At 36.8% G+C, this 27322-nt stretch overlaps 1 protein-coding gene across 1 annotated transcript; it reads left to right on the top strand.

The window, feature by feature from the left end:
* The first annotated feature begins 961 nt into the window (after positions 1-961).
* LOC140230316 (uncharacterized) lies at positions 962-19906 on the top strand. Its single transcript, XM_072310469.1, has 4 exons — positions 962-1192; positions 2350-2565; positions 16245-16406; positions 19507-19906. Exons 1-4 carry the CDS (start codon positions 962-964, stop codon positions 19798-19800), a joined length of 903 nt encoding a protein of 300 aa, XP_072166570.1. The 3' UTR covers positions 19801-19906.
* Positions 19907-27322: the final 7416 nt, after the last annotated feature.

Raw genomic sequence — 27322 nt, 5'->3', positions numbered from 1 at the left:
ATGTCTATCTAGAAACAAGGCCTTTTCTAGAAAACCAGTAAACCTATCTTAGAGACTCCTGATATAGCAACAACCGCTGCATGCAATGGTTAGTGAAATCTGCATTCGCATTCCTACAACCTTTTGTATGTGAGTTTTCAGAATACCCCAAAATAGAGCGATTAAAAAAAAAAAAAACTATTTACATTCATGTCTATCTAGAAACAAGGCCTTTTCTAGAAAACCAGTAAACCTATCTTAGATTCTCCTGATATAGCAACAACCGCTGCGTGCAAGCTGAATCCTTAAGTATTGAAGTACATTGTAATAGATATTTACTTGTAAACCGGGGTGAATGGAATAGGCTGTTACAAGGTAATAACTTAAGAAGGATGAGGGATATATGCTAATGTATAAGGCAGATTTATTGTGTCCAAATTGATTTTGTGTGAGTGTGTGCATTTTTGTCAGTATGACCAAAAGAATCTAGTAATTATACATTTTAGATCTTTGTACTTATCACAATATTCGTAAGAAACTGGTTGACATGTATTTAATAGTATTTTCTGTGCTGGAATGCTTGTGTCAGCTTTCTGGAAAACGAATAAAGTACTATGAAGATGTGTGTCTGAATACATAGAATCACAGTCATGAATATGAATTTGATAACGCATTTCTGTTAATAGCGTATTGTTCGTTCACACGATTGTCGAAATATTAAGCAAGGACGTTATCGAAGTTCAAATGTTATCACACAAACGTAGATTCTGCTGAAGTATCGCGTACCAGAACAACGTTTACCACGGTATGTAATATGGACTCGCGTGTCATTTAAAAGCACTGTACCTGACCTACACATTTCTCACTGTAGAAAATCTGTTTGCATACAATAGTCCATATATTAACTCACTGTCATATAGCTTTGTCATTTCGTCTTCCAGAACAAACGTCCATGACTTCGAACACCGGCTCAATTGTAGAGATGAATCGGCGAGGCAGCCCCCTGTCCAACATCGTCTGGCAGCCCAGCACAGGCAAGGCAAGGTCGATGTCGAGCGTGATGTCGAGACTCCAGTACAGTTCGGCGATCGTTGTCCTCTTCATGATCGTGGCCATTCTCGGCTTCTTTTGCGTGGCTCTCCTCTTATCCAATCCCGGCATCGAGTTCGTGGACTACACCCTGCAGAGCGCCCGCCAGAAGCTGATGTTCAAGGTACGGATCAAACTTTGTTATAACAAAAAAAAAAAAAAAAAAAAAAAAAAAAAACGGGATGGCTACAAGTCACATGAAACTGCTCAAAGGACTCAAATCCGACTTGGAACGGACTGTGGTATACACTGCCTTCATTGCTCGATAATACCAGATAATATTCTCGTTACAAAGTACCGAAGTATGATGTCTCAGCCATTCGTCGCCATGGAAACTGGTCCTATTACCTGGTCCCAGCGTTTATGCTCGTACCTGGTTCCAACCAATAAGCTATAACAAATTTTGATCAAAATCTGATAAATTATTGGAGAAGTTATGAAATTTCGACAATGTTCACAAAGTAATTCTTGATAAGTCAATATGAATATCCACATTAGTGAGTTGATGATGTCACCGCTTCACAACTTGCTATACAATTCGTAAAAAACAAAACAAAAAAACAAGTTTTGGGTTCAAACGAAATTATGCCCCAATCTCAAATACTTAAAAGTCAAATATCTGAATGATCATTATTATATTTTGAAGTTATTCAGCCAGTAATAACGATATGTTTTTACACTTTGCAGTAGAATCAAATTCTCGTAATGTTGTTTTGCATAATCAATAGAAATTGTGAGATGATGACACCATCTGCTCACTCAGTCAGTGTCAAAATGCGCATTCACACTGGTCAAAAACTGTTAGGCAAAAATTAGCTAAACTTCACGAAATCATAATTGTTATCCGGTTTTTGATCACATTTTCACTGTTATGCTTACAAGATTTTGTTTCTTCTTTTCAGATTACGTGGTCAGGAATTGCCCTTTAGATATTACCGACTAAATAATGACATTACATGGATAACAAATTGACCTACTAACAACCAACTTTGCTCATGAGTTTGAATATAGCTTCAATGAAAAAGAAAGAGAATACATATATCTGTATTTCTTTTTTGATCGCAAAAAAAAAAGACGAAATCAGCTTTAGAAAATCAAAAGCGTTACCACACTTGCAGATAAAGAAGACAGTAACAACATGGAAATTAATGCCAAGTACATCCTATGACATGTTTTTCCTTGTGGACAAGCGTAATGTCCTGCTATTGTAGCGATGGACTTATCCCGCCTGCCATGATAATGATCGGTAATTCTAGTCGCTGGTGTCGTCTTGCTTTGCAGATCGAAAATTTGGACGTTGCGCTCGAATCGGCCGAGAAGCGAGTCAAGAAAATCGAAGGCGAGAAGGCGGCGCTGATGTCCAAACTCGAGCTCGTCTCCAAGAAGTACCTCGACACCCGAACCGAATGCGAGAAGGCCGGAAAGTCAGCCAAGCAAGTAAAGACTGAGCTCGACGACCGCGTGCACTATGCCATGTCCGAAGCGTCCAAGGCCGCGGTGAGTTTGTGCGTGCGCATATATTATAATGTGCATATACAATTAGACACAGTCTATGTAAAACATTTTATTTTGCAAAGCGGAAGACATCGACTTAGAACTGTCGTAGAAAAATTCAGTATGTGGAAAAAGAGGTCGAGAGCACTTTTAGCTACATGCACGCTTTTGCTTTCATGTGAAATTAGAGGGGGGAAAGCATGCAAACAAGAGAGCCGTTCTGCTGCACTTGTCAAAATGGTTGTAAAAATTGCGCAGCAACGAGCACCTGAGAGAAGAATGACGATATTGTGCACTTAAAGGTTGTGTGATCTAATTGATGCGCTGTGACAACTTCGAAAATATGCACCGAAACTGCACTCGTGTATAGATTGCATTGTTTTCCAAGTATTGGAAAAGGGGACTCAATCATTATGCGTATCCACCTGTTCTCCTGTATAGCAAGAAAGGGAATAGAAGATATTGGTCGTGGTGATTTCAAAAGTCTGTATGATGGCTGCTAACAGACTTAATAATCATGCTGGAACAATCAGTAAGTTATATAAGAACACCTTGTTCCTATTATTCCTTAATTGTAATTAAGCTTCAAATCACCATCCGCGATTCCAGTTTCCATTCACACGACAAATTTGCATAATTACAAATTTGATTTGAGTTTGCTTATTACAAATTTGATTTGAGTTTGCTTATTACAAAATTGCTTCAAATTGAGCAAGCTCGGTAGGTGTGAATGCCAGGAGATTAGTGGGCATACCTGGTAAAGATATTGTTATCACTGTTGTCGGTAATTCCATACATCAATTTTTATAATCTCGATTATTTCTAGTTGATGAGAACAATAGGAGAATTAATTCCGTAATCATGAATATACTTTCATCAACACCGTCCCACATGCTTCCGCAAAAGCGGTCACTCACAGCCTTTTGGGTATTTAAGTCAAACATTTCAATTCAATTCAATTCAATTCAATTCAATTCAATTCAATTCAATTCAATTCAATTCAATTCAATTCAATATCAATTCAATTCAAGTCAAGTCAAGTCACACATTACTCCTCATAACTCGATCATTAATTTGAAAATAGAAATTTCAAGTAATCATTCTTATACCTTAATATGAGTTCTCCATCCACCCCCCCCCCTTCTCTTTCTCTCTCTCTCTCTTTCTCTGTGACGATGGCTTTCTAAAATCAACATTGTGAAGTCGTAAAACCCATCGCACGATTTTGTATGAAGGGTACATTTCTAACAATTCCTTACAGAAGAACGGTTATTTATATAGTAAACAGTGGCGGATCGGGGGGCGCCCCCTCTTTATTTTTTTGTCGAAACAAAAGAAATAACAATCAATAAAAAAAAAAAATAAAAAAAAAACGGAGAAGGGCGTGCGCCCCCTTTATTTTTGTAATGGCTCCTCCCCTTTACTGAATTCCTGGATCCGCCCATGGTGAAGATTTATCTATTAGTAGTAAGAGTCCCAGCATGCCATGAGATCGCCTTCTCGTGTTTCATGCAAAAAGACAGTCACTGCTAGGCCTATTACTTCATGGAAGCACCAAGCAGCTGTAATTATGGTACTACGAGGAAACAGAACACCAACCTGCTTGCTTACATCTTTCCAACCACCACTTGTCAAATCATGGTTGAACATGGGGTCTGGATTAGAATTTTCAAAATAGTAACTGTAGTTTCTGTTGTAGCCTGCTGTTTCTTTTTTCTTGTTTTTTCGGGGGGGGGGGGATTCTTCCATGTAAAGATTGCTTTCTTTTAGCTTACTGATGCTAAATTTGGAACGATTCATGTGACATCGCTAAGTCTAACTAGCCATCACTGATTTCGCATTGTTATGAGCTTGTCACGGTATTCCATGCTGTTTGATAATCAGTTTGAAATCATCAGTCACATGGAAACCGTGATAGGTGACGTCATGGTAAGTCGGTGTTTCTGTAGATTTACCGATGACTTTGATATTCCGTTACCATGGTAACAGCGCCAACGGTTTCTATGCCAGGCCTGCAGTTTGGATGATTCATTTTCGTTTAATGATTTCCTGTCGCTAATAATATGATCATATCAATCAAATTGGATTGGAAAATGTGCTATTTTCTGGAAGTTGCATGCTTTTGGCAATTGATTCCTAAGCCAAATCTTGGCACATTTCCATACAGTCTAAACCTATTGTAATATAATGGGTGTGAACATAACGTTTGTCAAATAATGTAATAAGATGCCTCGGTGAACGCATGACTATCAATCTCTCCCCTTAATTTGGGCGATAAACAGGACCAAATTGTCATTTCTTTTTATTTCAAAGCCAGAGAGAGAGAGAGAGATTATTGGCAAACGTTCTGGCAAACCTTCATTTTTAATTAGATCATGTTGTTTCAACATAGTACCTATGTAAACGGAACAGTTCGAGAGAAAAAAAAAGAAGACTTTCAGGGGATTTTTTTTTTCGATCACTAACATGTTGAGTCGGCGAATGCTGAAATATTCGGAAAGCACATAGTGGGCTTTCGATTAAAAAAAAAAAATCGGACCATCTCAGAAAAGGGGGGGGGGGAAGACATGCTACTCTCGTTGTGTCACCACATGTACATGAGCAGTCCAGAAACAATTCGTAATTACACAACAGTAAAATGATTGAAAATATAGAGAGATTAACATTACATTGAAAGATGAAAAGTTGAAATAATAACAAAAAACCAGCGATATCAAAAGACCGATCGAAACTGTGAGGTAAACAAAGAATAATTGTTATCATACACTATTGTGTGGAAATGTGGAAGTGGTTGCATCTATAGTAGACATAATAATTCATTGTTGAGAAAATGTAATACTTATGATAGTAAAAGTGGTAGTGATAATCATGATAATGACCTACTGACGTACTGATCATGATTTGCAATGTTATTGTTATACAGTGTTACGTCCAAAAAAAGTTACAATTGGATTTTGCATTGATAACTTTCAAAGTGACTAAACAATCTTTCAGTGTTTTCAAGTTATGAAACTATATCTCTGTATAGAGTCTTACCTACATCAGGCAGAAACCCCATTTCAATTTGGTTAAAGTGGTCACATAAAAATGTAAATCGTTGTAAAGCAGGTCATGGGTTCGTTTCTTCCAAGATTAGCACTTGGATGTTGTTGGCATCCATAACACAGGGGACTAAACTTGGAGGGAAGGGATTCTTGACATGCTCGAAAAAGATTCCCATTTCTCTGTGATGAGCAATCGAATGGGGTTTTCTGTAAGATTTTGGTTATAAGTTATAGTTTCATACCTTGAGATTGCACTTTGGTTGATTCACTTTTTCTAAAGTTGTCGTTGCAGAAATTTTCATTGTAATGTTTGGGGGGACATTATGGCATGATCATTATGAGTTTAAGCATTTAGATCGCCATGATGACGGTTGTTACCTGTGTTGTCAAGTGATATCAATGATAAAGCATTGTTTCGGCAAGTCTTTAACAGATGACATTTGATATCTATGCCTTCAAAAGAAGCAATATTACAGAAGAATATGCATTTCTCCGAATCGCCTGCTGTGTTCTTATTTTTCTATTTTCCCAGGATTGTATTACCGTGCAAACAGATAAAAGGATACGAGATTTAATGCCATGTCACGCTTTTCGTGGGGTATAGGGGCTAGATAATACACCCCGTAGATTACACGCGATCAGGTTTCCGGAAACGAGGCTGAGAGTTTTGATACACCCAAACGAGTAAATTACCTCTTGAAATTGTAAGACTTTAGTCCCTCCTCGACTATGCTGAGAGGTCACATACTCCGTACCACGTCCAAAATATTACATATCACCGCGAAGGATAATCACATTAAGTCATGTCCAAACCTAATTCCATAACTTGTCAGATATCACGAGTTGTTGCAACTGATTGACAAATTGCCCTACATCGACGTAAATAAGCACTGAATTGATCAGTGTTTTAGTAGTAGCCCATGATCGACGTAAATAAGCACTGAATAAGCCAGTTCGGAGTTCCACTTTGCGCATGAGCAGAAACAAGGTCATTCGGACCAACATGCATGTTGGTTTTTAAATTCACTCGGATAAGCATCTGTGATGGAATTGTAATGATTATTCATATAATCCTTATAAATGCCGCTTGCCAGTACATCCACCTGACAGCAAAAGTGGTATTTGGCAATATCAATAAAAAGAGATTGTCAATACATCCAATGCAAAATAATGAAATGGACGCTTTCTCAAGTGTAATTGACAGATCATTCTGCTCATCTGGTCTTCGCAAGTTTATTCTTTGTTTGAACAGGATTGATGAATCCCATAAATTGTTACGTAAAACTTATATGCATTATGTCCGGTGTATGAAAACGAGTGAAGTGCCCCTAACCAACTGAGAAAAAAGAAAGGTCATTCGTACCAATGTACCCATGAGCTAACTCCGAACTGGCTTATTGATCAGCGTTTTAGTAGTAGCCATGATAAAAGATCATGAGCTACTACTAAAACACTGATCATTTCAGTGCTTATTTACGTCGATGTAGGGCAATTTGTCAGTCAGTTGCAATGAAAACATCACGACGGAAGAATTTAATGAATTTGAATCACGAATTGTTTTGTGATATTGATTTGGTAACGCTGTGTTTTCGATAACTATATAGGCCTACGATCCAAAAGTTTGGTTGTGTGTATAGAATTCGCAAAACAAAAACTAAAAGAAATGGACGAGGGCAAAAGTGCAGAATACGTGAAAGGAAAAATAAGCAAAGCAAATCAAAACTAGAGCAAGCATTAACATTTATGACGGAAACACATTGACGACAGTAATAATATGGATGAGTAGCAGTAAACGCACCGTATCTTTTTTGACGTGTCGTGCTTCGAACATCGTGACTGTAATTAATGTCCTGAGAATCCCTTAATCACCTTAGCTGGCTTCATATTTGTCATCATGTATTTTCTTCTATCAGTCCCTTGACTCCTATTAGAAACGTTGAAGTTGCCTTTCATGTCACCAAAACAAAACAAAAAAGTAGTACTCGCTGCATATAATATGCTGAACTAGTTTGTAAAACAGGTTAATAAATCAAATCGAGAGTCACCCCCGAGGGAAATGTAGTTCGTGTTGAATATAAAACTGTTCGAATGAAAATGAAAATATTCAGGGGGAAACTCTGTAAACGGAGACTAAATTCGAGAATTTGTGATGGACCGCCGCGCATATCGGTGATCAGTATCGTCACGTCTACCCCATGATCGAATGCAAAATCTTCTGCTTGTTGAAAGCATCGCACTTAACACCTCAATTTACTTCTGCTTTAATCAGTATCAGCCTGATCTTAAAATTTTGTAGCCACTAACATCTGTTATTCCATACTTCCCTATCAACAGGAGGTGATCAATGTTCCTTTGAACAATCTCTCGCTTTGTCGAATGGATAGATAATTATGGAAAATGGAAAATGGCACAAGTTATTAATTACTGAGTATCGTATCGTCTTGTACAAAGCGACACTAAAATATGATGGTCACGGGGCCTTAAAATGAGGGAGGGGGTCAATTATAATTTATTTAAATCCGGCTGGCCATGGGAGACAAAAGATGCTCTTAAACCAATTTAAATAAGTTACAGCAGGCAAGTATAATCTCAGACATCTCTTTCTTCTTCGCCTAAGTGGAAATCCTCTCCAACGTGAGCCGTACAGAGCAATCGTAACAACTTCCTCTGCGAAAGATTATCTAATGGCTTTCAAGATCAACGTTGCACGAATCTGTACCTCGAGCGATCCTCGCACTTTTTTTTTAATTACTTCCTCGAGATTTAAGAGCCAAGAATCGCATTGTTCACTTATCGTGGTCATTTCTTGAATTTAGACTGCAGCAGTTTCACTAATGAAGTAAGAAAGACAATGACCAAGTTTGATGACTGCGAGTTTCAAACTGTAATCACAATTTCACATTCTTTCGTACAGTTTATCAAAGGACGGAGTTGCAGCCAATTTGAAATGTCGAACTTTTCTTAGTATCACTAAACATTCTAGTTAAGTGACAAGTTGAGTAAATGAATTGCAATCGAAAGCTTGAAAGACAGACTTGAGCGTCAATTAAGGGTTTGCGCGTGTTCGTCTTTAGCACAAGCGGAACTTAGCAATCTGCCTGTGGTTTAAAGGTTGAAGTATGTGTTCCTTTTAGTCGATTATATACCATAAAATATCAACTGACAATATCGAGTCTTTTGGAAGAACTTAACCTAATATCATACGTAACAACTAGACAAACAGATCAAAAGTTAGATATTAAGCGCACAAATTGGAACACGCGAAAAGTGAATGATAAAACGTACATTTTAAACACCTAAAAATGAACGAATAATTGCGAAGTACATTCAGACATAAATAGAGGCCTATGTGACTCAATGAATATAAAGGCCTGCACAGATGAAAAGCACGGGTCTGTCTGGTCCAACAAAAACCTTTTCGGAAATAGTCGGGAAATACAACTTGGTAGGGGAATTATTTCCTAATCATTTCAAAAAGGATCAAGGTGATGCGTCAGAGTGAAGGAGAGTCTGAAAACAGGTCTGGCCGTGGTGGAGTTACTCAAAACTCTCGGAAATAAAGTTCATGCTTAGTCAGTACAATGTTCAATGTTCTTCGCTTTTCTTTTTCTGTGAAGAAGTTCATGCAGCCACGAGTGAAAGGCAAGACTTTCAATGCTGTTGTTTTTTGTAGCTGCTGATGATGATGATTTGCCTGTGCCATCGCTTTTCAAGAGAAATTAGTTGCGTGATGTTCTTTTTTTCTCACACTTATATTTGAAGACACATTTTAATACCTCTTCAATGGCGAGGAAAGTTCTTCATTCCAAGGCATAATTACAGATAACAGTTATAGATATTACTTATACTGGAGCAGCATGTCTTAAAATATAACAGAACTATAATCAGCAAGTAGGTCAACTTCTTGAATACTATTTCAGAAAATCGGCCAACTTTGCATTGCAACTACCTCCCACCCCACCCCCTTATCTTTACGTCGGCTGACGTTAGGGAGTATTATTTTCATCAGGCTACATCATTTTAAACCAGCCCTACGTGTAAAACAATGTAAAGTGAGCAGCAAAATTTGACGAGCGTAGAAAAAAAAAATAAAGTTGAATAACTTGTTCAACTATATAATAATTACATGTATACCGTAGTCAGTGGCACACCCCCAAACAGTAATGATGTAGACCACTATAGATATAACTCCATTTATTTAATGATTCATAATTTCGGGCAGTGAAGCACGAAGTTATTTTTATGCCTCCGCCACGAAGTGGTGCCGGAGGCATTATGTTTTCGGGTTGTCCGTCCGTCCGTCCGTCCTTCCGTCCGTCCGTCCGTCCGTAATGAATTTTGTGGACAAGGTAACTATCAAAACCTGTTGAGGTATCCTAATGAAACTTGGCATGTATGTGTATTAGGGGGTGAAGTTGTGCCTATCAACTTTTGGGTGCACATGCTCAAGGTCAAAGGTCAAAAGGTCAAGGTCAAATACATAAAATTTCACTATTTCCACCATATCTATTGAATGCCTGAAGATATTTTCTTGAAACTTAATGTATACATGTATTACCCAATTAAGATTCTCTGGTGAAAGTTTGGGTCATGAGGTCAAAGGTCAAAGGTCAAAAGGTCAGGGTCAAATACATAAAATTTCACTATTTCCACCATATCTATTGAATGCCTGAAGATATTTTCTTGAAACTTAGTGTATATGTATTACCCAATCAAGATTCTCTGGTGAAAGTTTGGGTCATGAGATCAAAGGTCAAAAGGTCTGGGTCAAATACATAAAATTTAACTATTTCCACCATATCTATTGAATGCCTGAAGATATTTTCTTGAAACTTAGTGTATACATGTATTACCCAATTAAGATTCTCTGGTGAAAGTTTGAGTCATGAGGTCAAAGGTCAAAAGGTCAAGTAAAAATATTAAAACTTCTTTTTTTTTCTCCATACCTTGGAAAATTGTTCAAGGTATCTTCATGGAACATAGTATATACATATACTGACTGGAAGTGATTATCTAGAGAATGTAGGGTTCATGGGGTCAAAGGTCAGGGGTCAAAGGTCAAGTGCAACACTTCAAAATTTTACTATTTCCCTCCTATCATGCAATGCCAGCAGGGTTTTTTTTTTTTTTTACACTTTGTGTATGCATACATGTGTAACCTAATAGAAATTCTCTGGAAAGTTTTTTTTTTCTTCTTTTTTTGCCTCAAAGGTCAAAAGGTCAAAGATCAAGTGAAAGTGCTGAACTAACTTTTTCCTCCATATCTCGGAAGTGGCTCAAGTTATCTTGAAACTTAGTACATATTATGCATGTTCTACCTGAAAGTGATTATCTTATGAATTTTAGGGTGAAGGGCCAGATGAAAATGGTAACAATTTACTATTCAATTCAGAAATTGCACTTTTCTCCACACCTGTACCTTGAAAATTACTCAAGTCAATGCCTAAATGTATGAATGGGTCAAAGTCAAGTTAAAGTCCTTAAATCCCTAGATACATGCTCTCCTATTCATCCAATTAAACCTAGGTCAAGGAAGGTGAACATTCAACACATTTGTGACAAACTTGTCATTTCAATATTTTGCCAATTTTGTGAAAATGTAATCACACATTGTCCACATGTACTATCTAGACCTATTGGGAAAATCATGCATTATGGCGGAGGCATACCAGTCGCCAAAGCGACGTTTCTAGTTTCTCTCTATATCTTTCTTTTTCATTCATTCCTTTCTCTTTTTTTTTTCTTTCTATCCTACCGTTTCCATATTTTCCTTTCTTGTCTGAAAATAACAAAGGTATATTCGAATAGAGATAACTGTGATACAACTTCTGGCCAAATTATTTGGGAATCATCAGGGGGTATCTAATCCCATGAGCGGAATTCGAAGGCGCCGCAATGTCGATTCATGTTCGTTGAGCATTCCACGTGGGGAATGACTTATAACACTTTCAGCGCATGATTAAAACATTACGTTCATTCATGCATAACGTCAGTGTTCCGAAATCTGAGCGCAAAGGGAGCATCAAATATTCAACTTGTGGGTTTTCATAATTTCATTCACACTGAAAATATGATACGCGCTCTCAACGTATGCTGGTTACCATATGGGATAATGGATATCATACGGTTTAGTAACCTTAATTTGCAAGACACCGCACAATTATCATTGTTTAGATATGACAAAGACAGTTGTTGGTGAAGTTCAGCTCAAACAACCTACTCGAAAGAAACCGCGGGCGTTCTTGTTTAAAATTCCCCGGTGCGGTTAATCTCATACATTGTGAATATGAAATTCGATTTGTGTTTTGTATCTGTCGCTTGACACGAAGAAAACAAAAAAAGAGAAACTAACCGAGATCGCTTTTGGTTCTGGATGTTGATAGCCTTGTTGCAAAAGACAGAGATTTTATCATTATCATTATCATTATATATTATTATTATCATTATCATTACCATTTGTGTTCGAGGCAGAGAATTCCCTACCCATTTTTTCGTACTCGCTCGTCTTACATAAAGCGCGTATGGCATCAATAATTCATGATATCCAAAAAGTCGACTTTGCAATTGATCCCGATTTGAGTGGCGGAAATTAAGAAGAGCTTGGTTGTTGTTGTTGTTGTTGTTGTTGTTGTTGTTGTTGTTGTTGTAACTTGAAACAGCATCAGTAGCATTTAGCCTCCGTATACATTAAAAAAAAAAAAAAAAATCGATTTTTAAATCACGATAAGTTGCCTGAGCACGAAGCTACGTACGAGCTAACAGTTTGATTTTGTCGCTGTTATTTTTGTTTTCAGCACGGTGTGTAATCGGCAAATATCCTCATCACTTTTGTGTTTTTCGAAAATTCCTTTAAAATGCGCGATGTGTCTCCTTGTGACATTAGGCCGGATTTTTTTTTTCCAGTCAAATAAGGGTCACATTAAAGCTTGATGTCAATGTTAAGATATAAACATATTCCAACAAGAATTATCACTTCAAGGTTCTCTGGGTTCATCCTCTATACGTCAGACCCCCCACCCCCACCCCCATGCAGGTGGTTGCTACTGACGCTAAACCACATCTTCACGACAATGTCGCTACGAATCTTGTGTCTCCCGGGACTGGCAAAGGCTGATATAACATTTACACATACAAGACTCTCTCAGATGAACAAAAAAACTGAAAAGCTGAAAATGTGAGTTCAACATAAATATCAAAGAAACACTGTATAACGTGTGACCGAAACTATAACCCTGTTGGATAAGAGATGTTCGGATCAAAAACATTTTGGACTTACGTCTGACTTTTTGGACTTAAGTTTAAATTCTAGGACTTATTTTAAAGTATTGGTGGCAGTAATTATCATTATGTGTGTTGATTTCTTGTTACAGGAAAATGGTTAGCAATCTTTGTCACGGGACTCCCTGTTCCTATTATTGGTTTGGCTATTTTCATTTTTTTTTTACTGCTTTAATCAAGACTTAATTTTATTTCTACCCCACCCCGACACACAAACAAACACACACACACACACACATACACACACACACACACACACACACATACACACACACACACACACACACACACATCGCTCTATAGCGATACAAATCAATATCACTCTTGTACCAACTACGGTGCATTATTGTGGCCTAACAGAGAATTTCCGCTCAATCTGACAAAAAAAAAAAATGTTTCTAAAAATAGTACAAATCTATAGGCATGCTTTGAAAAGGATGTACCGGCTTATCTGACTTTCGCATCAGTAATACTCGGTATACAATATTTTCATAATCCGCACGTGATGAGCCTTAGGGGAGATCACAATATTATTTACGTTATCATGTAATATCTCTCCTTAGACCGGCTTCAACTTGACATAAAATCCGGCATTTAGGAATTACATTTGACTTTCACATTTGGATTTTACATGTGACCTTTCAAGCTCATAGTAGGGGCCATTTGACAGGTGAATAGCGATTCATGTCACGCGCTGCATGAGCTACTCACTTTGACAATCTTTTATCATCGGTGGATTTCTTTGCACTAATACTCATGTCGAGCGTTAAAGGAGGCCTCCGGATGATTTTCAGACTTTTACATCAGCACAACTATATTAATTAGTCATATTGAGTACAGAGTTTCAGAATTTATAGTGATTGTGATGAGGAATAAGAGTGTTTCAAAATCTATAATAAATTCTGTGTATAATGAACACGTATGATGACATCGCAGATTAACCATAAGAATGCGTGAGTTAAGGCTCAAGGAAGCAGAACAAAAGAAGGCATGCATAGATTCTACCCAAGTGAACTTGTTAAAAAGCGGTAATGGAATTACATCGCTACATTTCTGAAATATTTGAGGCTCTTTTGACATCAACACTGTTCAGTGTAATTTGTTAAAGATTTTTAGAGCCTTTGTTTCTCTGTTCAAGGACCACAATAAATTCCACAAATCTATACACACATGGAGTTGCCGATTTAGGAACTGCATGGTATGAAATTATAAATATCTTATATCCATAACGATTTTGTGCTACATCAGGCAACTCTTCTTGAGGTCACTCTCCTGTATAGCTTTGGAGATTACCGCGCTTTATGATATGTTAAATACGAATAACTTGGAGATGTTTTCACTGATTAAACGGCTTCTTTTTCTTCTTCCTTTTTTTTTTTTGTCCCACTCGCAAACGCACCAAGCGTGTCATAACCAGACCTATACCCCTGTTGTTCGTGTTGGCGGTCCTGGTTATCATTCCCTTAACTGTATCTACTGAAGATGACGTCACTTTCCCTCGCTGACTAGGGTGTGAAGCACTGCTGGGATCCAAATTACCAGTAATGAATCCAAATACCTGTCAGAATTCTAACCGTGCAATTAAAGAGCTTCTCAACCCACTCGGTTCTTTGATGTTTGCGACTAGGAATCGCAACTTTAAAGGTAGATCGTAGTTCGTGCACTGTAAGCTAGGTTCGGAGTTCAAAAGTGTTTTGGCCTACAAGTTGTAAATATTACCGCGATGAGAATAACCTATGAGCGAGTAGAGTATGAACTGAGTACCTAGAAGAACAATGTTGTCAACGGAATTTTTGACCGAATATTTGTCATAGCAGCAAAAGATTCTATGTAATATATTAGGTAAGTGTGTGATAGTACATTCCAGCAAACGCTATGCCTGGCATCGTTCTTAAATGTGTGGAAGTAATCATGTTTGTAATATTTAGAAGATACAGCTTCTGCCAGATTATAAATTCCTTTCGACGAAACTATATTTTGCCAATAACCTATATCCGCTTTCGAGATTTCTCTACAAACACTGAAATAAACCAAAAAAAAAGTTTCAGTCTGCGCAGTCGCATGCAGTGGGTGTGTGTTTGCATGTGTGGAAGGGGATTACATGCACTTGACTGCGGGTAGGTGTATACATGTGTTTGTTTGTGTGTGTTATTTGTGTGTGTGTGTGTGTGTGTGTGTCTGAATGTATGTTTGTGTGTATGTGTGTGCGTTTGTGTGCGTGTGTGTGTGTGTGCGTTGTGTAATTTGTTCGGGGCGTGTGTTTGCACAACATTATGATTCACATTCTAGATGCTCTCTAAAGAGCAAATGGCCGCTCTCCACTTTTGGCTCGCTCCATCGAGGTTAACCCTTTAACTGCGAGCTCCTTAAATCCCCACTGGCACTATACAGGGCGTACAAGGTTGTCGAAAGCAAGGGGTCACCACTTGGTTTCCGGTAATCCCCTTGAACGTGCACTGACCTTTCATTGCTAGTGCGAGACTCAACCCTGCACATGAGTGACTACTGGTACTTAAAAGCTGCACTTTCGATTTTCGCGAACCAGCTCAGTCTGCGCACACTGATTACGTTGCCATCTGCAGTAAGATCAGTAATGTTCCGCCAATAGGCTATTCGTGTTGCCTTGGTAACGCTGTTCAAATTGGAGTATGAAAACGTTGCAGGAGCAGAAGGAAATCGACACTTGCTTGATATCTCTCGTTGTTTTATAGTCCATGGTATATGGAGGCCGCCAGTACAGTATGTCAAAAAAAAAAATGACAACGGGGCCCTCCACAATGATATCTTTAAAAATATTCCATCAATCTAAATATAAATTCAGGGTATGAAACTATAACTCATTATATTATAACTCATAAAATATAACATTTTAGCTCTATTTTGAAGAAATCCCCATTCGATTTGGTTAAGCGGTCACAGAGAAATGTGGATTGTTGTAAAGCATGTCATGACTGTAGAATTAGGGGAATATGAAACTAACAACAACAGCTAAATATCAAACAGCCAAGAAGATGGATACACAAGCGCATTGTGTACTGAGGAACTCTGCTTGATTCGGTTGATGGCAGAAAAGATTAGCTGCTGCGCAAAGTTCTAGCAAAGACCACTGTTATTGTTACTCTTATCACGTTATACAAAAAATAATGCGGCGTTTGACTATGATAATTGCTTTCACTGTTAAACATTCTTTTTTAAAGACCTTAATTTTTTTTCCTGAGGTAAACTGTCAGCATGGCCAACGCTGTCGAGATGTCGAAAACGATAAAAGTTCTCCGTCATCTTGATTTCATTGCTAAACATTCTCCCAAAATATTAATTGTTCTCATTCGGCAGTAATTTCTCTTCTTGTTTATTTCCCAGGTGAACTACCAGCATGCCATGGCTCGCGCTGCGGAAATGGAGAAAACGATTAAAGTTTTGCGGTCTGAGAAGCAGCAGCTTCACGTGGAAAACGAAGAGCTGGCTGTGAAGCTGGGGAAGGCGATCCAGCGGGCTGAGGTGGCCGAGCGGGACACAAACAAGGTACGGGTATGGGTTCCATAACATTTGCTCCTGCGAAAATAACACCATAATCAAAATCCTCATATAAAACTAAACCTTAACCCCTATCAGAACCCTAACCTTAACCCTAATCCTAACCCTAAGTCCTTGGAGAAAATAAGACTGGAGCAATTGTCGCAGGAGGAAATGTCGTGTCACCTTTGGCATGCGCCACAATGGATTTCCAGATTTTAAAACAAAGCGGACGCAGAACGCCAATCTTTGTAATATAACCCAAAAGGTCATTGACTGTAAACTGACTCTTTTGTTCGTTCGTTTGTTTGTTTGTTTGTTTGTTTGTTTGTTTGTTTTTCATTTGACACCTTCTTGCTATTCGGATTTTGCGGGGAAAAAATTTAAATATATAGGAATTTATAGTAATAATCAAGTGCGTGATGCCGGGCCCTGTTGTATAAAAGATAGAATCAAACGTTAAGTCAGAAATCGAACATATCAGGTATCAGCCAATCATAATTTAGTATTCAGAGACTTCTCTTTGATTTACTGACTTATGTTTGGTCTCAACTTTTATGCAACAAGGCCTTGGATACATGAAATACCACACAGCGAAATGAATAAAGTATAAACGAAAGTATAGACTAGACTTTGTTTATACCTCCAATTATCGGTACTATGATCGTTATGAATACGCTTGTATGTGGCGCTGCTGTGGCTAAGTTGACAAAATCACAAATCATTAAACACCAGCTCCCTGCTTCGGGTCCCCTAGTTGCAGCAGGTGTGTGTCCTAAAACAAGGCTGTTTAACCCTACATACATAGTCTTCTGAGGGGACCTAAAACTGTCGGTCTCGTGGGTTGCTTGATTACAAGTTCTTTTTGCTTCCTTCCCAGTCCCACTCACATGAATCAAATCAATTCAAAAGATAAACTATAGGTTTTCCCATTCATTTTCAAACTTTTTTCATTCAATTTCACAAATTTTTACTTCAATTTCGTCGCGGAATGTCGGGAGTAGGCCAAACTTACTTTCAAATTCGTCTTTCGTCGTTCATTTTCAAATAAAGTCCATTCAATTTAGTCTTTTGGCATACATTTTCGTCATTTACCGTTCAAATTCGTCAGTCTCACTCGCAGCACTCAAAAAGCAGGATCGATTTCGTCTTTTGTCAATCATTTTCGTTAAATTTTCATTCATAATTCGTCTAATATCTCTACCCGGTGTGATTTTCCAGTCATTCATGTATTGTTTTTTTTTTTTTCTGTAACCGTTCACATTTTACATTCAGGAATTACCATACACACAAGTACCCCCCCCCCCCACACACACACACACACACACAGAGCACAGAACCACAGATACAGACACACACACAAGCAATCCGAGTACACACTGATATAAACAGACGTATACCGTCTCGCAAACGAAAACACTGACAAACGATTTCTAGGCAAAAATAATTAAAGACAAAATCTAAGTGTAGAATTGTCGCCTGTTTAATGTCAAAGAATGGAAAACATAATTATGTTTGCTGCTTTCCAGGGTACAAAATTTAAACTTTGCTAATGTTTTATGATGCGAAAACCTGAACATTACGAGTTAAAGTTCAAAATGTAACACTGACATACTGTCCTGGGTTATGACTTTTGACTGTCGTTTATCCTTCAATTATTTTCGTTTGCAGTCTTGTTTTTCGTGTGTATTGTTCAAGCAAATGGTTAGGGAATAATGTGTAACGATACAGTTTACGAGAGAAAGTAAAAATATGTCGGCTTAAAGTTGGTTCACCATCAAAATAAAGAATCGACAATATCAGACTAATTTGAATGAAAAATTCATGAAATTGTGTAAACAAAGACGAATTTGATCTTCACATTCTGCGATCCGTCAGCGGGAGGGACGAATTTGAACGACAATTGACGATTCGGAATGCTATGTCTTCGAAAATGTTTGACGAAAAACGCATTACAATGACAATTGACGAAATTGAAGTTAGGATTTGCGTTCCACCTGCTTCTCGGGACGAAATTGAATGATAAATCTTTGAAATTGAATGACAAAAGTGCAAAAATGGATGGGAAAACCTATATTAAACGAAAAATTGCATAGTCAACGGTATATTTGAAGAACACACCCATGGACGGGAGGAAAAATCGGTCAATGTGTCAATTTGCTGAGAAATGAAAAAGAGATAAAATACCGCTACGACAGTAATGGAAGACAATTCTAAAACGTAGACACGACGACACAACACAGCACGACACACACACATTGAAATAAACACAATATTGTATGTGACGCTGTGTACATGATAACTATTCCTAAGCTCCAATTCAGACAAAACAAAAACATCGAAATTAACAGTAAATACACCGAAATTATTGCACTTGGTGTTATCTGATATATTCGGACAATATCAAATTTAAGGGCTTAATGACTAGTCTAAGTTTGTGTGTTTTTTTTCCCCTTGAAGAAGCGGGGATATGTACGGTCCCACATGAAAATTCTGTTTGCTATATTCTGGAGCCATAAATGTTCTCGGTATAAGTCAACATTTGTATCGTTTCGTTATTGGACAATGTCACAACTGTAAATGTCGTGAAATATTGTAACGATTACAGAAAAAGAACAAGGCGATATTTCCATTTCTTTCGTGAAACATGTTAGCCTCACTTTGGGTACAAGTATGTAAAGCGGGTAGAAAAACTTAATGGGATGTGTCATCACACACTCCTTCATCGAAATAAAAACATTCAACTTCACACAAACATGACGACGCACTCCTCAAAAGTTTCTGTGGCAATATAATGGAATAACGAGACCTTCTTTCGTATTATAAATATTAAAAAGCAATGTTGAAGTAAAGCCCCATATTGTCTGCGCAGGTGACTCGTAATGCATGCGATTTACTAATATCTGTGAGATTACTGCTGGTTTGCTATGTTTACTTCCGTAACACAAACTGCGCCATGTGTACACAAATCTTAGATCATGATACATTGATCGATGGGCTCAATCCTTGTTGAACGATGGTGCTGCATGGCACGCTTGACATTAATCCATTTCCTGCTCCCTTTTTTCTTTCTTTCTTTTTGTAACTTACTGTTGTTGTTGTTGTTCAGCTCAAGGCGCTGTATGGCATGCAGATCGACACGCCAAATGGTGTACTGGTGCTGGCGACGACGGCACACGGAAGTGACGTAGGAAACGCGGAGCGGAAGCGAAGAGTTGAGGTGATGTCGAACGACAAAGTCCAAGACGGCAGGAAGGAAACGCGCGCCCGGCAAAGCCCTCAGAGGAAGCCGTCCAAATTCCTTCACGGAAATGCTGCCACCAAAGTCATGACGCATCGCACTGTCGCGCCTTTGTCGCAGAGGGCGCTCCGTGGAAATAATAAAATGTTTGATGCTGGCTAGGTTATGACATAACCGGCTATCAAAAATGGGGACAAACTTGAATTTTTGATATGTGGAACTGTATTGACTGTACTCCAGACGTGAATCAGAAGACAATGATGACTTCAAGGCACGTGCAATAAAACCAGCTTCACTATTTATTAGTTTAGGACTTAAAAAAAAAAAAATGCATTGCCGACGCTGCTACATAAGAAATATGATTAAATCATATTGTCATGAAATTTTCATGACAAGGTCACAACTGTACGGAAAAACATCACTTCTCAGTTCTTGAATCAAAGGCGTGTCATTGTGTATTCAAAGAGAGTGATGCAAAGATAATGTAGCAGAATTCGTCTACATATATTTTCTATTAAAATTTAATGTCAGCTCTACGTGACGTAAATAAAGTGTGGAGGATCATCGAGCACCAAAAAAAAAAAAGATCGCGGACATATCTCTTATGGAAGAACATCGTAGGTTCTTGTTTACGGGGCCTGGTGGCATTCGTAGGGGACAAACCAAACGCACAGTTCCCTTTACATAATTCAACGTGATACGCATACAGAGTGGTAATCAAAAGGTTACGGATTAACAGTCTGTTGAGACCTACATTTGATCACTTGCATCAGTGCATCGTATTCTTGGTGGACATGCATTGTATCTATGACTGATGTTTAGGATATCTACACAAAAGATGGTAATTTAATTACCATCATTTTCTTTTCTAATAATCTTAGAAAAGAAATTTTCTTTTCGAAAAAATAAAGAATGAAAGGGCCAAAATTTCATTTTAGAGTTGAATCAAATATGATATTTTGTTTCACAGACATTATTTCCTTTTTAGTGACTACTCGTTGTTGTCGTTGTTGTTGTTTTAATGATTTGCAGCCTTCAAAAATGGTTCTCGGAGCAGGTTGTCAGCCTACCTCGTTTTCGAAATGAACAGAATTTGTTCTCTTGTCACAATGTATGCCACGAAATTGCTATGTCAACATGTACTGCAGAAGAAACCACTGTTACACATTTCGTTGATACATGCAACCGTAGGCAACATTTTTTATAATAATTATTACAATTATTGCGTGGGAGACTCTCTCTCTCTCTCTCTCCCTCTCTCTCTCTCTCTCTCTCTCTCTCTGTCTCTTTCTCTCTCTCTCTCTTTGTATATGTGACCCTGCACCACAAAACCCAACAAAAATTCGCCAGACATGGATTTCTAGCTTAGGGCATATTCTGAAAAAGCAGACTCTAAGCTTTAAAATGATATATAACTCAATACAAATGGATTGTCCCAACCTATATAAGTATTGGAAGGAAAGCACACACTTTGGCAAGTTTGAACTGAGAAAAGAGGCTCTGAAGTACAGCGTCTATTCAAGCGCTTAATCTTCACTAAGCCTTGCTACCTGTGCCATGAATGAGACAAAAAAAAAAAACATGATGTAAACCATTGTAGCAACAACAATGAAGGGATTATCAGATTAAGTTGAAATTAAATATGCTCTATTAACACATTCTGTTTATGATAGATGTCAACTTTCAAAGTAGTAGCACTATCCTTTCAAAAGTTATTACAATTGAAATTGAAGAGTGTGCACAGAATTTTTAAGAAGTGGATAGAGACCTCTCTGGTCACTCTACGCTATATCAAAAAGAGGGGTTGTAGAAAAACTGCTGAAAAACCACTTTCCCATTCAGCTTATGATCCCAAACTCAAGAATAATGTAGAAGAAGAATAGTTCTTTCAGAAAATATGGAAATATTTCGTTTCTTGAGCCCTGACATGAAATCAAGGGGTGTGACTTTTTGTTTGTTTTGTGATGCGCGGTCACATATATATATATATGAAGAGTTTGTTTGCAAAAACCGATAAGTCCATATTTGTTCAAATGGAGATATTTGCGATTAAAGGTCAAGAAAAATAAAGAGAATAATGAGAAAATTTTTGCTTCTTTTGACCATAATTTCAAAAATGTACCTTTATGTGTAGTGACCAATATATCATTTAAAAGGTATTATTTTGTATTTTATGACAGATACCGTAATTCAAAATCTTCAAAAATGGACTTATCGGTTTTTGCAAACAAACTCTTCATATATATATATATATATATATATATATATATATATATATATATATAGATATATATATATATAAATATATATATATATGTGTGTGTGTGTGTGTGTGTGTGTGTGTGTGTTTGTGTTTGGATAGGCTATCCTCGTACAGAGTGCTCGATGTCCGGATGACAGAGCATGTAACAAGAAGATGACTAAAGGTTTATTGGTGCTTTATTGCTTTATTGAGCAATAAAGCACCGGTGAACCTTTAGGCATCTTCTTGCGTAGACGTGTTATACATATATAATATATATATATATATATATATATATATATATATATATATGTATGTATATATATATATATATATATATATATATATATATATAGATATAGATATAGATATATATATATATATATATGAAGAGTTTGTTTGCAAAAACCGATAAGTCCATTTTTGAAGATTTTGAAGTATGGTCTCTGTCATAAAGTACAAAATAATACCTTTTAAATGATATATTGGTCACTACATATAAAGGTTTATTTTTGAAGTTATGGTCAAAAGAAGTAAAAATTTTCTTATTATTCTCTTTATTTTTCTTGACCTTTAATCGCAAATATCTCCATTTTGCAAATATGGACTTATCGGTTTTTGCGAACAAACTCTTCATATATATATATATATATATATATATATATATATAAACACTAATATATAAGAAAAATGAATCTCAAATACGCCATCTGTAGATCCAACAAGAAGGTTTTTATTCACAAAATTTTCAGCCTGCCTCGGGCCTTCGTCAGTGTAGTGTATACTAGGCCAATGATAAGTTTTTGCAAACAACAGATGGCGTATTTGAGATTCATTTTTCTTTATAATCATAACATTCGAAGTCCTACACGTGGAAAATTCCAAGATGAACATTATAATACATATATATATATATATATATATATATATATATATATATATATATATAATATAGGTACGCACAAAAAAAAATGTAAAGCAAGAGATGAAATGGTGATGCATAGACAGCAAAGAAAGAAAAGAAAACAATATTATTGACATATTTTTACGAAAAGGTATACATGTATATCATAATTATCTACTCTGGCTAACTTTCACATTGAACAGTTCTCGTTTCAACGACCTCCTCCCCCCCCCCCCCCCCCCCCCCCTCTTGACAAAATAGATCTGAACGTGACTTTGCCATTCAATTTTAATGTAGATGCTCTCAGGGAAAGATTAGACTTAACGACTGCCGACGAGAGTCTTGTGGGGGTTTGTTGGCTTGTCGCAGCTCTTTTGTGCACACTTCACTATAGTTTCAACAATAGTCACTGCAAAGTCGAAAGATGTGCAGAAAGGTACTTCCCTGGAGACTGGAGGCTACAATAACAAACAAAATAAAAACGAAACAAACAGACAGAAAGAAAGATTCCGATACAACACGATGTTTATAGATTTGACATCAATATAGTGGCTGCATCATGTGTCCAGTCCATCAATTTATCAGTCTTACGGGTAATCCAAGGGTCAGTCTACGGTGGCTGCGGAACAAATCCAGCCCGCTGCGTCCGGTATTAAGACTGTCCCTCATAATTCTTTTGCGCTAAGACGGCAAACGGACAAACTCGCTTGGACGGTGATGCATTTCTGCACTGTGGCATTTCCATCTTCTTATGGACTGCACTGGCTTCGATGACTTGATGACTGCCATATCGTGATATCAGTCAAAAAAGGGTCGCAGGTCACTTACTCTACGCTAATGTCTTAAAGTAATCAGAAAATACCCGCTAATCGTTTATCTTCTGCGCTTTGTTAACCGTCGACAATATTATTGCTTGCAAGTTGATACAGACATATTTACGTGTATACATACATACATACATGGATTCACAAACAAAAATTTAAAGTTTCATATTCTTACCAACATTGGATGAAGATCACATCCGAAAAGACGTAAATTATACACCATTAAAGGTTATTGATTTTCACCATGTATAATAGACTTGTTAAAGGGGGTAAACGCTGCATTTTTAGTACAAATGACCTATTGGCACAGATGTTCCCTAGGACAATTGGAAGTTTTCCATCTAAACAGACACTCTGTATCTATGCAAATAAGCCTTAAATTGCATGATTTATGCAAAAATGCATATAAAAATTAATAAAATTTATTTGTACATCCAGGAGGAATACCTAATTTGGTAGACGTATTCTATAGAGCATGTGAAAACAGTTCCTGCAAAAAAAAAAAAAAAAATGATTTTATACCTATGTAATAAACATAAAATTTACATAAGTGTTCAAGTTATTGTGCAAAAATCTGCATTTTTGAAAGAATTTATAATCTATTAAGCACTTGATCTTGTAGTACAAAGGCAAAGGTTGAACCTGAGATGGATGTTCCTTTGGTCAAATGAAAATGATTCATCTAAAGAGACAAACTGTCTCTATGCAAACAACCTATTATTTGCATAATATGCATATCAATACCTATACATAGATAATCAGAACAAACAAAAATCATGTGGCAATGTCTTAAATCGCTTTGAACTAATACATCCAAAAAGTTAATAGAATAGGACATTATTTGGGCAACAAAACTCTTCAGTTACTTAAAATGTTTCTATATTATTAATAATTAACCTTGACATTTCGTGCATAACTATGTAAATAAGTATACAAGACGTGAAATTTCGAAACATATTGATTTTTAAAATAATTTTTACTATCGATTTTCCCTCATTGAATAAATGCTTTGCAGGGTGGGAAAAATAGCAATTGTATAGTAACACTCTTTAGATATAATTATGCAAATATACATTGTAACAGTAGGGCCTACATTGGAACAGCACTGATACATGCAAATCGGAACAATATTGCTTACAAAAGGAACTTTTATTTTTCCTTGCAAACAGTACACAACTGAGGTCATGGTTAGAAAATCATTACAAAACATCACTACAATATGGAAAGTGTGAATTTTGATTTTCATTGTATTTTGTAGGCAACCAAGCGAATAAGAAGCTTTTTACGTCGAAATGATGATAAACTTGTGCAAACTATGTGGATGGAAAAGTATCTGCACACATTATGAACATACAAGCTTGAGTTAGAAACAAAGTATGTTTCTTGAAAAAAAAAAAAGCTCCCTCAGTATACTACGAGCTGCTATGGCATAGAAAATGTGCCAGTAAATTTATACACAATAACATCGTGATAAGGCAACAATATACGCAACAAAAAAAAAATGTCCTGTAAACCAAATGTGAGATGTTATACTTTAAGTCAATATTAAATCTTAGTCTCTGACTTAAAATCAGTCAATTTCAACAATAACCCAAATCAGAAATAATATGTTCATAGCCATAAATGAGTACATGTACGTATATTAGATGGCATTTACAATTTAGGATGTGATTTGTGGACAGATCGTCACATGCTACTGTTTGCGAGGATCGTAAATGTCAACTTATCCCTGGTTGTGATATTTTCCTTTGGGATAATGTAACTCCCTGGCGGTCCAAAGAATATTACATTCCACCACATACCAGCTAACATCAGTGTAGATGATCATGACCTACATGTTCTTGAAGCTTTTTCCAAAATAATTATGTTAACTAGTTTTGGGTAAAGATGTCAGACGTTAAAATAAAAAAAGAAATAAGTACACTGTAATCACAAAGGTAAAAATGTAAAAGGTAAAAATTAAAAGTTATACATGACGTGTGCATCAAAATTAAGTTTCATGCGACCCATACATTAAATGCAATGACGGTGATGACTATGCCATGTCACTGCATTCCATTTCTTTTCCTATACGTATCAAGCGGAAACAAAAACACTTGAGAGGGGAGGGCTTAACATTTTTTTTTTCGATAATGAACAAGAGTAGCACTGTCGGGTAGGCAGATACATATACAAATACAAATATGTAAGTTTCGAGATACCTTAATTCACATCCAAGATATGGAAGAAAAAGTGAAATAAAGAACTTTCATTTCAGCTTTGACCTTTTGGCAGGAAATTTTCCAGAGAATCCCCATTAGGTAATAAATGTTTATATCAAGTTTCAAGAAAAATCCTACAAGCATTGCGTTAATATGAAGGAAATAGTGATATTTTGAGGGCCAAATTGACCTTGATCTTTGACCCCTGACCTTTGACAAATGACCCCTAAATTCCCTAGAAAATCCCTGACAGTATACCAAGTTCCATGAAGGTACTTTGAACCATTTGCCAGACAAAAGTTAAAGTTAAATTTTAACATTTTCACCTGACCTTTGACCTTTGACCTCTTGACCTGAAACTCTCTCTGCAGAATCTTTATTTGGTAGTACATGTATGCAGTCACTAAGTTTCAAGAAAATACCTTCAGGCATTGCATTGATATGGGGGAAATAGTGGAATTTTGAGTATTGACCTTGACCTTTTTTACCTTTGACCTAGTGCCGATTTTACCAAAAACTGCTTAATTAATTGCCCCATCATACGTCATCCTTGGACCAAGTTTGGTGAGATTTGCCTGATCCAGTCTTGAGTTATCACGTAAAGTGATACAATTTCAACCACATGAGTCGACCTTGACCATTGACTTCTGGTATATTCGGGTATTAATATGCACAATATGCTAATTAGTTGATATTTGCACAGAGAAATAATGTTTTGATATAACAAACCATTTCCTCTTGACTAAAGGATAATAATGCATACTACTTTGATAGTTTTATCATGAAATACAGTTCTTAGACTAAGAAAAACTTATAAAATAATGTTTTTACTTTACTGTCTTTACTCAATTATGTAAATTAGGTGATAATGATGGTTCCATTATTCAAATTCTTTTCTCATTTTGTTTTATAGAGTGTTTCTAACGGGTTACATATCTATCTAGAATGAGATTTAAGGGGTCTTTATTGTTTACAAATCAATTTGAATAAATTATACAAATTAGGGGCTATTTGCATAGATACAGATTGTCTCTTTAGATGAAAAAAAAAAAATCGAATTGTACCGAGGAACAAGTGTGCCAAATAGGACATTTGTACTATGAAATGCAGCGATCGCTTCTTTTTTCGCCCTTAGCAAGCCTACTAGCATTCATTTTCACCTATATAAGTCAAGTAAAAAGCAAAATATAACATGATTTTGGCAAAGTAACTAAGGAACAAATAAATCAAAAACAGGTTCAATCAAACGTGTGAAATGGGAATAGAGATATTTTACTTTGATCTTAAACAATGGCTCTAGCCTCCTGGGTTGGACAATGGAAACAGCTGTCTCACGCATGGGCAAAACAACATTTTTATTTTGCCTGGCAGCGTCGTATTTTAGCGTTCGAATCGCAGATCTACAGTTTGCTATTGACTTGTTTGCAGACAAAAAGAACTACACAAGTTTGGTGAATATAAAGTAGACTCCATTTTAACAAGATCCAATCCTGTACGTCGCCAGACATTTTCA

Source organism: Diadema setosum, chromosome 7 (assembly GCF_964275005.1).
Source record: "Diadema setosum chromosome 7, eeDiaSeto1, whole genome shotgun sequence".
NCBI lineage: Eukaryota > Metazoa > Echinodermata > Echinoidea > Diadematoida > Diadematidae > Diadema > Diadema setosum.
The sequence above is the reverse complement of the archived record's forward strand: the minus strand, read 5'-3'. Positions and strand labels throughout refer to the sequence as shown.